The following is a 14,114-nucleotide window of genomic DNA, read 5'->3' as shown; positions in this document are numbered from 1 at the left end:
CCATTCTGAGGTTTAGTCACAGATTATTACCTTCTAAACAAAGACTTAAAATACAAACATGTAGACCATACACATTTATTCCAGGAATCTTGTAAGTAGGCCAAACAGCACCAAGAATGCAGGTCTTACGGTCAGAGATGCAGGTCTGAGCAGTGGTAGAGCCGCACTAGTGTCGGCTCAGTGGTTAGGAACTCCTGATGATCCTGCAGAGAACCTGGGTTCAGTTCTTAGCAGGCACACTGTAAATTCATAACCACTCCTGGAAGAGGGGACACTTTCTTCTGATCTCCAAGGACACCATGCACACTTATATACATACATGGTATATACACGTATGTACAGACAAACATTCATACACGTAAAAGAAGTAAATCAGAAACATAGCTTTTCTGCAGACAAGGAAAAGGAACTCTCTTACATCTGCACAGGCCAATGGCTAGCACTCCTAGCATCCGCAGGGCAGAAATTGCACAGAGGCTCACACTGGCCAATCTGGACTGTTCTCCTTCACACAATCTCAATCACGTGTCTGGAGACATAAACACTACTACCTCTCCCAGACTTACAGCCCACTGCCCTGTGACGAATGCTCTAATTACTGCGTCCCACTACCCTCCTGTAGTCTACCCAATAAACTCTTGTCCTTAACCTGAAGACAGTAAAAAGGACAGGTTACCGAGTAAACCTATTCGTGTAATCTGGTAAATAAGGCGCTAAGTAAAGGATGCTTCACAATGTTGGTACAAATTTGGTTTTCAAGTCTAAAAAGACAGTTTTAGACAAAAATGATTGGCAGACTCGATTTTATTTTCATACCTGGGAGAACATGAGGGGTTTAGTCTAAGGTAGTGGTTTGCAGTGTCCCAGACTAGAGGCCTTACCATCACCTGGGAAGGAGATAAAAATGCAGACCTTCCACAGTGAGGTCCCAGCAAGTTGTGAAGCAATTGCTGTTCTCGGCCCACAAAACTATGTCACAAATTATCCACAGACATGGATGACTAACATGCACCAACACAGCCACGGTCACAAATATTTAGGTGGGAGATTTCCTCCCAACAATCATTTCCTTGGCTGCCTCAGTCTACCCTCTCCTCATCCGGCGTCACTGTAGTCCTGTAATGTCCTGTCACCTTCTGAAAAGTTCACACTGGGTTATGAAAAAAGCTTGAAAACCCTGAGAAAGAAGACAGACTACACAGCCAAATTTTCAGATAGCTAGAAACTCATCTCTTCAAACAAAGGAGCGTGTGTACAGCAGCATTGCGTACCCGGTGCAAGCCTGACTCTGTGCACTGAATGTACCCTAACCTTTTCACAGGTGCACATTTATCATTATCAATATGCAAGATTTAAATCTAATTTTCGGTTATGTTTGTTTGTTTTGAGACAAAGTCTCTCATTATATAGACCAGGCTAGCCTTGAACTCACAAACCATCTTACCTCTGCCTGCCAAGAGCTGAGATTAGACACAAAAGGCCGTGCTCAGTGTGTTCTACAGATTGTGAAGTCAGGGCAGTGCACTACCAGCATCACTGAAACTATACCTGAACTCTCGCAAGTTACGCCAAAACCCAACCAACATAGTATTTCAATGTTCTTTAAGTCCCCTACTGTGTCCCAATGTCACAAGCCTCTGGACCCTTTTAATTATATAATTTTGCTCTCAGGCACGATTTCGAGCTAACGCCGATCTCAAGAGATTACGTCCTCAACTCGACACCGGCCCTCCATGGCTAGGCTTCCACGTTTGCTAACCTTAAAAAGAACTGAAAGGCACTGTTGGCCTGCTCCAACCAGAACCACGTTCTCTCCTTTCCCTCAGGACAAGCAGTTTAAAGGCACAGTATCCTGAAGCAGGTACTTCAAACATGAAAGGAGCAGGCTATGTCAGGGCACATGTGAGGTATCTGCTTCGTCTCAGACAGGAGTCTGCTTCTAAGTGCTGCTGGTTGATTTTGGCTTTTTCATTTTCAGCAGAGGTTAAAACTATTTCTCTCTTCCAGTCTCTCCACCGCTCTTCCCTGGCTGTGAGAGAGGGCATCCTGTGTCTCAGTCAGGTCTCAGTAGAGGGAGGTAACCCCCTTTCTGCTTCTTCTTCTTCTTCTTCCATGGAACTTACCCAGCACATAACGGACAGGAGGAGCCCAGGCAGCAAAGAGGTAACTTCTGTCTGTTAATCCTAGCACTTGGGAGTTAGAGACAGACAGATCTCAGTAAGTTCAAGGTCAGCCTAGTCTACCTAACAAGTTCAAGGCTATCCAAGGCTATCCAAGAGGAAAGACTCATGTCCACCAAATCCCGTCTGGGCCAAGAATTCTGTGCTGGGATTACACACCTTGGACAAGAACACAATTAGCACTCCAGATAAATAAAAAAGCACAGCCAACTTCCAGACATACTGTAATGATTTCTTCTTCCATAAACCAGAACCGATCAGAATCATACATTTCAATACTATGCCTCTTTCACATGTGTGTGCATGTATATTCGTGTAGAACTTCATGGGAGACAGATACAGACCCCTCTGAAATGGAGTTTGAGGGAGTTTAAATATTTCACATGGGCTCTTCGTTCTATCTATCTATCTATCTATCTATCTATCCATCCATCCATCCATCCATCCATCCATCCATCCATCCATCCATCCACCCACCCACCCACCCATCTATTTTTACGTTATTAAAGCAATGGTTATTTAAAGGAATGTGGTGGTGAACACCTTTAAACCCAGCAATCTGGGAGGGAGAGGCAGGAACACCTCTGTGAGCTTGAGGCCACAGTGGTTTACACAGCAAATCACTCCAGGATAGCCAGAACTAGAAAGACCTGGGTCAAAAAGGAAAGTAAACAAAGAAATAAGAATGGGGGAGCTGGGGGTTGGGGATTTAGCTCAGTGGTAAAGCGCTTGCCTACCAAACACAAGGCCCTGGGTTCGGTCCCCAGCTCCGAAAAAAAAAAAAGAATGGGGGAGCTGGGAAAATGGTTTAAGGTTGAGAACACCTGCTACTCTTTTAATTCCAGAGGGACCCAAATTCTGCTCCTAGCATTCATGTTAGGCAGGCTCACAACAACCTTTAACTCCAGTTCTAGGAATCTATTGCCCTCTTCTGGCCTCTGCAAATACAGCCATACACATGGCTTAGACACACAGACCCATGCATACACATACTTTTTTTTAAAAGAATAAAAATGTATGTCATGTGGTAGTGGTACATGTCTTTAATTCCAGCACGCAGGAGGCAGAGGCAGGTGGATCTCTGGGAGTCTGAGGCCAAAATGATCTACAGAGTGAGTTCCAGGACAGCTACATAGAGTGTTACACAGAGACACCCTGTCTCAAAATAAAACAAATTGTACCACTGGTTTTATGGGTCTAAAAATTAACGTACCCAGTGGATATTTAGAATCTGTAAAAACTAAAGAAGTAAAATACCCTTCTACAGAAAGTTCTATACGGAAATGGAGCAATCACACAAACAGTTCACGCCTCCATACATACTCAGCCTGGAGTGCTCAGGTCCTAACTCAAAGCCAGACACTAAGCAAGGACTCCACCATGAACTGTGACCTAGAGTCACAGGCAGCAGAATGGACAGAACCTTAATCCTGCTCACACCTTGGCTGGCAGAGTCCCAATAGCAAGGTGTGCTCATAAAAGCGAGGACCCAGTTAGTTAAAGATGGTCTCTCCATCCACACCCCTACTGCTGATAATTCCCCCACATAACGGCCTTGCTTCTGTGCTTCCCCCCTAAAACTAACTGCCCCTTCACTTACCACAGCACTCAGTCATGCAACTTGGAGGACCTGTCTGACTGCTGCTGCTCCACAGAGTGGCTTTGCTTCTGAGCAATGATTCTTGGGACACTTTATTAAAAGGCTCAAGGAGTGGAATATTCCACAGCTAAAAGAAACATACTATCAAAGCAAAGTGCCCGGCACAGATTCCTTCTCCTCTTGAGAAAGCTAAAAGCCATGCCTAACTGGCATTTACCAGCAGAGCACTCCTTTACATCTCCAAGTTAATCCTTCTTCTGATGAGGAAAAACCAAGCAAATACATATTAAATAATATTGTAATTAGGTCTCTGATTTAACATTTAATGAGAAAACCACATTAAATATTAATAAAGAATCTAAACTTTTATAAATGCCATTAATTAGCAGTTACAAAGACAGGCAGAGAAACAGATCTAGACTGCTAATCATGACTCTGAGTTCCAAGGTGCGGGGACATGAGTACTTGACAGTGACAGTAGGTCTGGGAGAGGTTTGGTAGAAGAGCATGCTCTGCCCTGCAATCCTGAGACCTGAGTCTGGATCCCCCATACCCAGTGCAGGCTGGCACACATCTGTACCCTCTGTAGTGCAGAGCTAGAACTTAGTGTATGTGGCTTAAGCGGGCCTACAATCAAGGTAGCCTTCGTGTCTCAGCCTGGTGTCTTGGGTCTCTTTCTACCACTCTGTCTCCCCTTCTCTGTCATATCTCTCTTTCTCTCTCCCTCTCTCTCTCTCCCCCTCTCTCTCTTTCTCTCCCCCCCTCCCCTCCCCTCTCTCTTATTCATTCCATGTGCATGCATGCACAGGTTTGCGTGCTGAATTACCTGGACTAAACCTGTGTTTGAATTTGTACAAACCAATAGCTGATGTAGGGTGGCTTTTTTCTTGCTTTCTACTTTTTGTTTAGTTTGTTTATTTTTAAGATATGCTCTTGGGCTGTTGAGATGGCTCAGCCATTGGGAGCACCGACTGCTCTTCCAGAGGTCCTGAGTTCAATTCCCAGAAACCACATGGTGGCTCACAACCATCTGAAATGGGATCCGATGCCCTCTTGTGGTGTGTCTGACAGCTACAGTGAACTCCTATAAATAAAACAAATCTTAAAAAAATAAAACCATATCCTATCCATGTTGTTTAAAAAAAAATGCTCTTTATGTGACATAGCTCTGGCTGTCCTGGAGCAGACCGCCTCTGCCTCCTGAGTACTGGGGTTAAAAACACATGCTCTGTTCTCAGTTTCTACCTTGTCTTTTGAGAAGGTCTCTCATTTGAGCCTGGGGCTCACTGTTTCGGCTGGACTAGCTGGCCAGGAAACTCTCAGAATGCACTTTTTTGTGCTACCAATGTTGGGGCTACAGATGTGTGCTATCATGCAGTGGGTACTGGGGATCCGAACTCATGTCTCAGGATTGCAGGGCAGAGCACGCTCTTCCACCAAACCTCTCCCAGACCTACTGTCACTGTCAACTATTCATGTCCCTGCACCTTGGGACTCAAGAGTCATTATTAGCAGTCTAGATCTGTTTCTCTGCCTGTTCAGTTTTGAGTCAGTGAAACCCTGAATCAAAAACAGAAACAAGAGGTCCGTGGCCACACCCGAATTCCTAATGCTCAGGAGGCTGAGGCAGGAGAATTATGGGTTCCACAGTAGCCTTGGCTACTTAGGGAGACTGGGTCTTCTTAGGATGAATGCCAACTGCCTGCCCTCACAGAAGAGTCTCCCGGGTTGTCACGTGTGTCTACACCTCCTCATGTGCACAGTCAGAATGTGCATGGGACACTGCACATCAGCTTCATTTCAGGAAACTGCAAACCAACCACTGCTTCCACTGGTTTAAAAACAACGGACAGTTATTCTGTTGGGAGACTGCACAGTCAAGCCAACTTCTACCTGGCTGAATGCTCCAAAACCTGCCTGAACAAGTTTAGGTTCCTCAGCAATAGGACTGCCACGGGCCTGCCTGTCTACTTAATATGCAATGGCTAGGAAAAATTGTAAAAACAAGATTTTCTAAATTATATCCACTACAGGATACAAGAAGGAGGTCTTAAATGATGTATAAAGTGCAAAGTGCTTCCGATCTCTCAAACCCTGACAGCATGAAAGTCATTCTCTAATCAACAGAGGAGCTCTGCACATGGAGTCTCTCCTAAGTAATCACCGGGAAAAGTCTCAGTCATTCTGAAGAGAGTCCCCCTGCCAGCAGTTGTTATCCAATCACTAAGTGACTGCAATCACATCACACACTAGCTTAACAGACAGAAAAAGACAAAACTGTAGGCAACCGCAAGCTGACCTCACAGCTCCCACTCCAGAAAGCTAGCAACGAACACACTACACGCCACTCATGCCTCCCAGCTGCCACCTCTCTGTCCTGTACTGCATTGGTTCAGCTCCAAGTACTCGTCTGAATGTCCATGGTTCATCAATAAGACCGATCGCTCACATTTATCTTTGATAAATACTTCAAAGACAAGTTTGTATAAACCAAGTTAAAATAACTAAATACAAAAGAACCTAGCATATATGAAGGCATCTGTCCTACCTGGTACACAGCTTCCATCCGAAATGACTCCTCCAAGTCACAACAACACAGAGTGTGGTTTTTAAAAGTTGGCCAGGGGGTTGGGGATTTAGCTCAGTGGTAGAGCGCTTGCCTAGCAAGCGCAAGGCCCTGGGTTCGGTCCTCAGCTCCAAAAAAAGAAAAAAAAAAAAAAAAAGTTGGCCAGGAATACTATTGCCTTTCAAGGAATTTAACCAACTCAATCCATGTGGCATACGGGCACTTCATGCCAAGGCTAAAGGGGAAAACAGAGAAGTAGGCCAAAAGAACCTACAGAAAAATAATGACCAGATACAGAATCCTGATGCTGAGAAAGGAGACTAAAGACTAAAGGCATTCAGTCCCATAGCTCCCTCCTCACAAACAAGAAAGTTTATAAGTAATTCATTAAAAATCCCAGCACACCAGAGGCAGAGGCCAGCAGAGCTCAATGAGTTCCAGTCCAGCCTAGCCTACACTGCAAGCTCCTGGCCAGCTAGGGATAGATACACAGTGAAGCCTTGTCCCAAAGTCGAATAAGTGTCATTTTTTTTTCAGTTAAAGATTTGTTTATTCAAGTATCTGAAAACATCCTACAATGGAACTTAGTAGATGGCTGCTTGTAAATACCATGGACCATGCACATGGTGTTTTCAGAAGACTTGAGATGCAGTGATGGTTTAAAACTGTATACCTGATGGAGAACCAAGGAAGACAATGTTTCATCAGGATCCAGAGGCGCCTCAGATTCAACAGCGGCTCCACTTGGCAACAGCTGTTACATGATGGTATCCAAGGACAGATTGTTGACAATGGACAAACTCAGAAATGCTTCCCCAAAGGCAGATGGTTCTTTGAAAAGTTTCACAACCCTTGCAGGAAAACAATGATGCCCAACACGCTGATTCTACGTCCAGGAGACGTGGATCTTCTGGGTTCCACATAGTAGGAGTGCCCCAATAAGCATGTATCTGTGCTGTAATAAAAGGGTCCTTTGGACTGGACAGAAGAGACGGGAGTAAATGCCATCAGTCATGGTGGATGGCAGTGTAAAAGATGATCCAAATGACCATGAACAAGGCAAATGACGTCATAAACCTGTCTTTGGTGAGCTCCCATGTGCCACTGTACTCTTCCTCGTCGATCTGTAGGTAGTTGCTGAAGTAGAGATACAGGACTCCTGCATTGATCAGGCAGAATCCTGCTATTCCCAAGAAGCCTCGCAAGGGCAAAATGCCCCAAATGACACCCAAAACCACAGCGATGATCTGTCGGAACCAGTAGATCACATCTAAAAATTCATCCTTGTCATCCCAGCCTGCATCGCTCCGCAGCACCTTGCTCCACACGGACACCTTGAGGGCCCGGTTGGCTGCGGCTGAGGCGGCTCCTCTTTCCGCCACCCGCTGCTCATCCTCCCGCTGCTCATCCTCCCGTCGCACTGCCCGAGCCGGGCGTGGGGTCCACGGGCCGAGCCAAAGGGAGTCCGGGTCTGGGATGGCGGGTCTCGGCAAGCGGGGCGGCAGCGACAGTCTAGCATAAGTGTCGTTTTTAACTGGAGAAGACACCAGCTAACAGGAAGGCTAAGCCAGAAGGACTGCTTTATCCAGTATAGTAGACCTCTCGGGCAATGTAGCAAGAACCAGACTACCAAACACAGAGATACAACACAACACAGCACCCGTTCCTTCCTGTCACTGCAGCGGTTTTGGGTTCGACTTTTGAGACAATGTCTCAATATGAAGCCTTGGCTGGCCTCAAACTCGGAAGATCCATGGGCCTCCGCTTTTGGAAAGAAAGACATGCGCCACCACCAAGCAAGAACATCATGTTATCATGTTTAAGGGTGGCTTTTTTTTTTTTTTTTTTTTTTTGGTTCTTTTTTTTCCGGAGCTGGGGACCAAACCCAGGGCCTTGCGCTTCCTAGGTAAGCGCTCTACCACTGAGCTAAATCCCCAGCCCCTTAAGGGTGGCTTTTAATGCTTGAAGTTCCTTCTCCTTCCAGGAGAAACATGATCTACAATGCACAAGTGTTAAATGGATGACAGTAATTCTAGGTAGTAAAGGTCAGATAACTGGGGCTGGGGATTTAGCTCAGTGGTAGAGCGCTTACCGAGGAAGCTCAAGGCCCTGGGTTCGGTCCCCAGCTCCGAAAAAAAGAACCAAAAAAAAAAAAAAAAAAAAAAAAAAAAAAAAAAAAAAAAGGTCAGATAACTGACAAATAAATGCAACAACCAGCAGACACGTGTCTCTGTGACAGACAAGCGTCTCAGTGGGGAGCCGCCTTGTAATCAGTCATCCCATCGCTCTCAGGTTTTCATGGACTTGGCTTCAAAGTATGAGTGTACACTATCAAAGTCTTATTCATGAGGAAGCCTAATAACATGTTTTCACACACAAAATCTAATGTTAGGATTACAAGCACATATGGGCAACACACCTGTTCTTTGATTCATTAATTTCATTTTCAGAAAGATATTCTATAAAAATCATCTAAAATACAGATATTATAAAAATTTAGTTATTTTATAACAAAAAAATGAAAACCACCTAATGCTTTAATCCCAAAGTAATATTTGCTTACAAACAGTTGACTTGTGTCAACAAATCTTTCTCAGAATGACCCCCAATTAATAGGACCTGTAGGATTGCTCAAGTCAAACTCCCAAGAAATGACAGACTTTCTCTTGCTTAGCACATTAAAGACACCCTTTATTACAGTACACTATCAACATTTACTGCTCTCACGCCCAAAGATAACACAATCATCTTGTGTCTGTACCACGGTGCTGTTCTCAACAGGTTAGTTCCCCATAAACCATAAACAAGTGTTTGAATGCTTGGCCCGGGAGGAGCAGCACTATTAGGAGGTGTGATCTTACTGGAGGAAGTGCGGCTCTGTTAGAAATATATCATGTGGAGGTGGAGCTTTGAGGTCACATATAAGCTTGAGCTCTGCCCAGTAAGGAATCCAGTCTCCTCCTGGCTTCCTACAGATCCAGATGTAGAACTCTCAGCTTCTCCAGCACCATGCCTGCACTCCGGCCTACACACTGCCATGATGATAACGGACTGAACCTTGGAACTATAAGCCAGCCCCACTTATATGCTTGCCTTTATGAGCCATGGCCAGATGTGGTGGCACACACACTCAATCCAAGCACTCAGGAGGCAGAGGTTAAGTGGATCTCTGTGAGTTTTGAGGGCAGCCTGGTCTACAGAGTTATTTCCATGATAGCCAAAGCTACTCGAAGAAGTCCTGTCTCAAAACATTTGGTCATGGCATCTCTTCACAGCAGTGGAAACCTGGCTGAGACACCGACTGACAAATGTCTTCACAGACCCTCCTGTGTCTCGCTCACCACAATCCTATATTACCATACTTGCCATACTGTAGCTACAGCGACAACTTAAAAGGCAATCAGTTGTTTCTCTTTGCCCTCCTTTTTTTATATTCCAATATACCAGGATTCATTTCCAAAACCTCTACGTGCCCTATAATTCCCCATGTAATCTCTTGTCCTACACCCCATAATTCCCCATGGAATCTGAAGTCGCAAGTCCAACATCTCTCCATGCCAGAATCCATGCATTTGGAACCCTCTACTAACCCCATAACCATCTCACCGGTTCTATACTGCAAGTTCTTCAACCACCGCTGCTCTTTTTCTAGAAATCATCTGCTTTTGTTTTGCTTGGCAATATGGAGCCTGAATCCAGACTAGTGAGCATGCCAGGCAAGTGTCCACCAAGTACAGCTAGCCTGAAACTAGAGTCTGTCCTGCCTGAGCCTCAGAGTGCTGGCCACACAGAATGCAGTCATTCCAGGCTTTCTAACCCCTAAAATGCCTTTTCAAAGAGAATCTCTACTCATTTGTCTTACTGTTTCTACCAAAGCACTGAATGCAAACACCTAAACTGTGTTAAGTCTTTATTCTCTTAAGGACAAAACACCCAAACTCTCTTCAGTTGCATGGCACTGCCTAGCACTTCTGAGACCCTGGGCTCAATCTCTAGTGCTGTCCAAAAACTAAACTGATCAGAACTCAACCTATTAAGAATCTTAATATTTTTAAGTTATAATCATTTATTGACTCATTTCTCTGATTTGACTCTAAGTTTCATTATAACACAAAGATAAATGGCAGGTAGAATGGGATTGTTAATAGATAGCTTATTACTAAGTCTCTAACTCACACAGGCTCACTGGAGCAGGTATCATTTTCGCAAGTGCATCTTCTAACTGAAAAGTGAACCTTCGCTTACAAATGCCTCATTCAACACAACTGAACTCTCTTGTAGTCAATTCTCATTATCAATGCATATTTTATACATAACCAAGGAGGGGAAGGGAAAAAACACTCAGTTAAGAAGGGCCAATTCATTTCTTTTTTCTTTTTGTTGAGACTGGGTTTCTCTATGTAGCTCTGGGTGACCCAGAACTCACTCTGTAAACAAGGCTGGCTTCTGCCTCCTAAGTGCTAGGATTACAGGGGTATTCTACTGTTCCTGGATACGCTTGGTATTTTTTTCAATAAAGAAATATTCAATAAAAATTTAAAATCTGAGGGTTGGAGAGAGGCTCAGTGGTTAACAACACTCCCTGGCTGCTCTCCAGAGGACCCAGGTTGGATTCCCAGCACCAACACCAGAGTGTACGACTATCTGTATCTCCAATCCCAGGAAGATCTGGTGCCCTCTTCTGACCTCCAAGGGAACTGCACACACAAGTTGCATAGTTATACATGCAGGCAACATGTATACACATACAATAAATTAACATTACAAAATAGTTGGGCAGTAGTGGCACACAGGAGACAGAAGCAAACGGATCATAAATCAGTGAGGTCAAGGCCAACCTGGTCTATGGCCTACAGAGTGAGTTTTAGGACAGCTAAGGGTATACAGAGAAACCTTCCTCCAAAACACCAAAAAGGAAAAAAAGTAATTTAAGATCAATGTTAAAAAAAAAACTGGCTTCATGGTAGAGTGCCTGAACACCTAGTATGCACATGTGCTGTGTCCCCAAAGTTTAATACACATAGGAAAGGGCAGCATAGAAGAACATTGGACCATAACACAATGCTTACCTCAGTTTTCCTCCTTAGACTTCAATGGTGAGTAAAGGTCACCTGGTCACATAATACGCGCCTAATTTCACTGGAATTTCATTGCACCCTCTACCTAAAGCCCATGGCAATCCGATACCACCAGGAACCCCAAGCACTGTTTTCAAGTGGACACCTGCCAGGCACTGGGGATGCTTACCGTGCTATAGACTGCAGAGACCGTGGGAGGGAAGATCCGATCCTCCAGAGGCTGTTGCACCGGTCCTCGAGGAATTCTGGAAGGCGAGTTAAGGAGAAGAAAACTCAAACGGAAGTGCTCAGCTGTGGGAGAATCTCTGCCAATGACCCACACTTTGTACCCAACCTTTGGCACCACATACTTACTCCTCCCGAGAAAGGGGAACATCAACGATTTCAGATTTCCTTTTTTTTTTTTTTTTTTTTGGTTCTTTTTTTTCGGAGCTGGGGACCGAACCCAGGGCCTTGCGCTTCCTAGGTAAGCGCTCTACCACTGAGCTAAATCCCCAGCCCCGATTTCAGATTTCCTAATGTGATTAGTTCAATTCCTCCCAAATGGGTCCCCAGGATAAACACCCACAGCTAATGAAAACAAGGGCCGGAGCTCTCAAAGCCATCTTGAGATTCGACCGCCATTACAGAGCGCGAGCAACACAGGGAAGAAAGAGAGCAAGGTCGCCAGCACCCGAGCGAGCTCCGCAGGCTCAGCTGGAGACTGTGGACTGTGTTCCGGTTTGTTCCAAGCACACACAGGGCGAACGGGACTGTTCCCTTGTTTTCTGTATGTTGTTGTTGTTTCTATAAATCTTTCAATTGAGATAATTACTCTATAACAGCCCACCAGCTTCCCGTTTAAAAACCAGATGCTCTGGCCATCATTTAACATTTTTCAGAGCACAAAGAAGACATTACATTAAAAGATAACTTCAAACTGGGAGACAGGAGCCATCCCAGCCAGTGTGGCTCTCTGGACGAGAACTGCTTCTCCAGTCTGACTTCTGTGAGAGTGACAAAGGCCACAGTACTGTCTCTAAATGAGGCTGCGACGTGGCCAGGTTATATGCTTTCTACATTCACATTAAAAAAAAGAAAAAGAATCCAACAATCCTGTGACCCGATTCCAGCTGGTTAATTCCTTTAAAATTAGTGTATTATAAACCCCAAATGAAAAAAAAATCCCCTCAACAAAAATCATACTTGTCGCATAATATTTCTTTCTGACTCATCGAGAGAGCTGGGAAGACAAGCTATGAGCAGGCGTGGTACTTGCGACTGTAAGCTCAGCATTTAGGAGGCAAAGGTCACCGGAACGGGTTTAGGCCAGTCAGGGTTACACAGTGACTACTTCAAAGAGCAAAAGCTAGAGAGATGGCCAAGGAATCAAGAACACTCACTGTCTGGATCCAGTTACCCACATCCCTCAACCATCACTACATCCAGGGAGCTAACTCCTTCCTCTGACCTCCACAGGCAAAAGGAACGGACCTGGTTTGCATACAAACATCCATTCAAACATATACATACATGCATGCATACATACATACAAGCAGAACACTCATACATACGAAGTGAATAAATCTTAAAAGAATAACAACTAGAATGAAGGGGAAAGAAGTGCCTTTTGTTTTTCTGTGCTGTTTTGTGCTTGTTTTTTAAAGAGCAACTCTAAGTTGCCAAAGGCTGAATCATTAGGAGATTCCTTATATCCAGGCAGCCAGCTCAGAAGACTAAAAACAAAACAAACACACCCTGTGTTTTAGTCATTAAAAAGTCTAAAGAGACTACAGCGGTCTCTAGACAGTTTCGGCAACCTCATACAGCAGCTAACTACACCGTCCACAGCCCCCACACGGAGCACTGTCAATGCTGCATGTGGAGGAGCTCAACCATCATAAAGGAACCACTTCAGCCAAACCACACCCAACATGCACGCTACTCAATCCACACGACAGCCCACACCCACTGTGTGTGCACACACTATACATACACACAGACTGCACACAAGCCATATGCACTTCAAATGCACTGCATGCACACACAATTTAGACCTATCTACCCATACACAATCCATACATACATATGGCGTATATGCTTTCCACACAGTATACTATACATACACACTATACACAACACACATTATGCATACACATTTTACAAACAACCCACCACACATGCCACACTATATATACATACATACCACATATTATGTACACTATACAGACATCACACTACACACACACCACACACTATCCATACACTATACATACACAGCACTATTATATGTACATACTACACACACGATGCATGCATACACACACCATACTACATGTGCGCGCACGCACACTCATACACACACACACAATACAACACACACTATACTAAGCATGCCCTGTAGAAAACAGAAGCCTGTCCAGCCTCATTCCCAGCGAAGGAGTCATGCAGTTAATGCGCCCCGACTTTTTCCAGTTTTGTAACTCTGAGCCATCAGACAAGGAAAACACCCAAGGCCATGCCCAGGTCTTCAGGACCATTAAGCTCATTTTTCTGAGTTGTCTTTAGTGTGTGATCATGTGGAAGCCTCCCACTCTGCTCCCCAAGAGGCCATGGACTGCCACACTCCCTTCCTGGTCAGGCATGAGGGTGCCAAGAAGACGTTCCCTCCTCTTTTCGCTCTATTCCTTCAGGTCATTCTGTGCAGTCCT

At 44.7% G+C, this 14,114-nt stretch overlaps 1 protein-coding gene and 1 pseudogene across 46 annotated transcripts in view; both read right to left on the bottom strand.

The window, feature by feature from the left end:
* The window catches only part of Eif4g3 (eukaryotic translation initiation factor 4 gamma, 3), a 220,817-nt gene that overhangs the window by 156,029 nt on the left and 50,674 nt on the right, over window positions 1–14,114 (bottom strand). For 45 of the 46 annotated variants that reach the window (XR_010066363.1, NM_001401860.1, XM_063287466.1 and 42 more), the window contains one exon: window positions 11,594–11,669. Coding sequence is in view for 41 of the 46 variants with exons in the window: in XM_017593294.3 (XP_017448783.1) it covers window positions 11,594–11,669 (76 nt within the window). In the remaining 5 variants the exon portion in view is untranslated. Of the gene's footprint in view, window positions 1–11,593; window positions 11,675–14,114 lie in introns of those variants that run through there. The other variant, NM_001106693.1, reaches the window with a different exon arrangement.
* LOC102553758 (uncharacterized) lies at window positions 5,765–8,336 on the bottom strand (annotated as a pseudogene).

Source organism: Rattus norvegicus, chromosome 5, assembly GCF_036323735.1.
Source record: "Rattus norvegicus strain BN/NHsdMcwi chromosome 5, GRCr8, whole genome shotgun sequence".
NCBI classification, from domain to species: domain Eukaryota; kingdom Metazoa; phylum Chordata; class Mammalia; order Rodentia; family Muridae; genus Rattus; species Rattus norvegicus.
The sequence above is the reverse complement of the archived record's forward strand: the minus strand, read 5'-3'. Positions and strand labels throughout refer to the sequence as shown.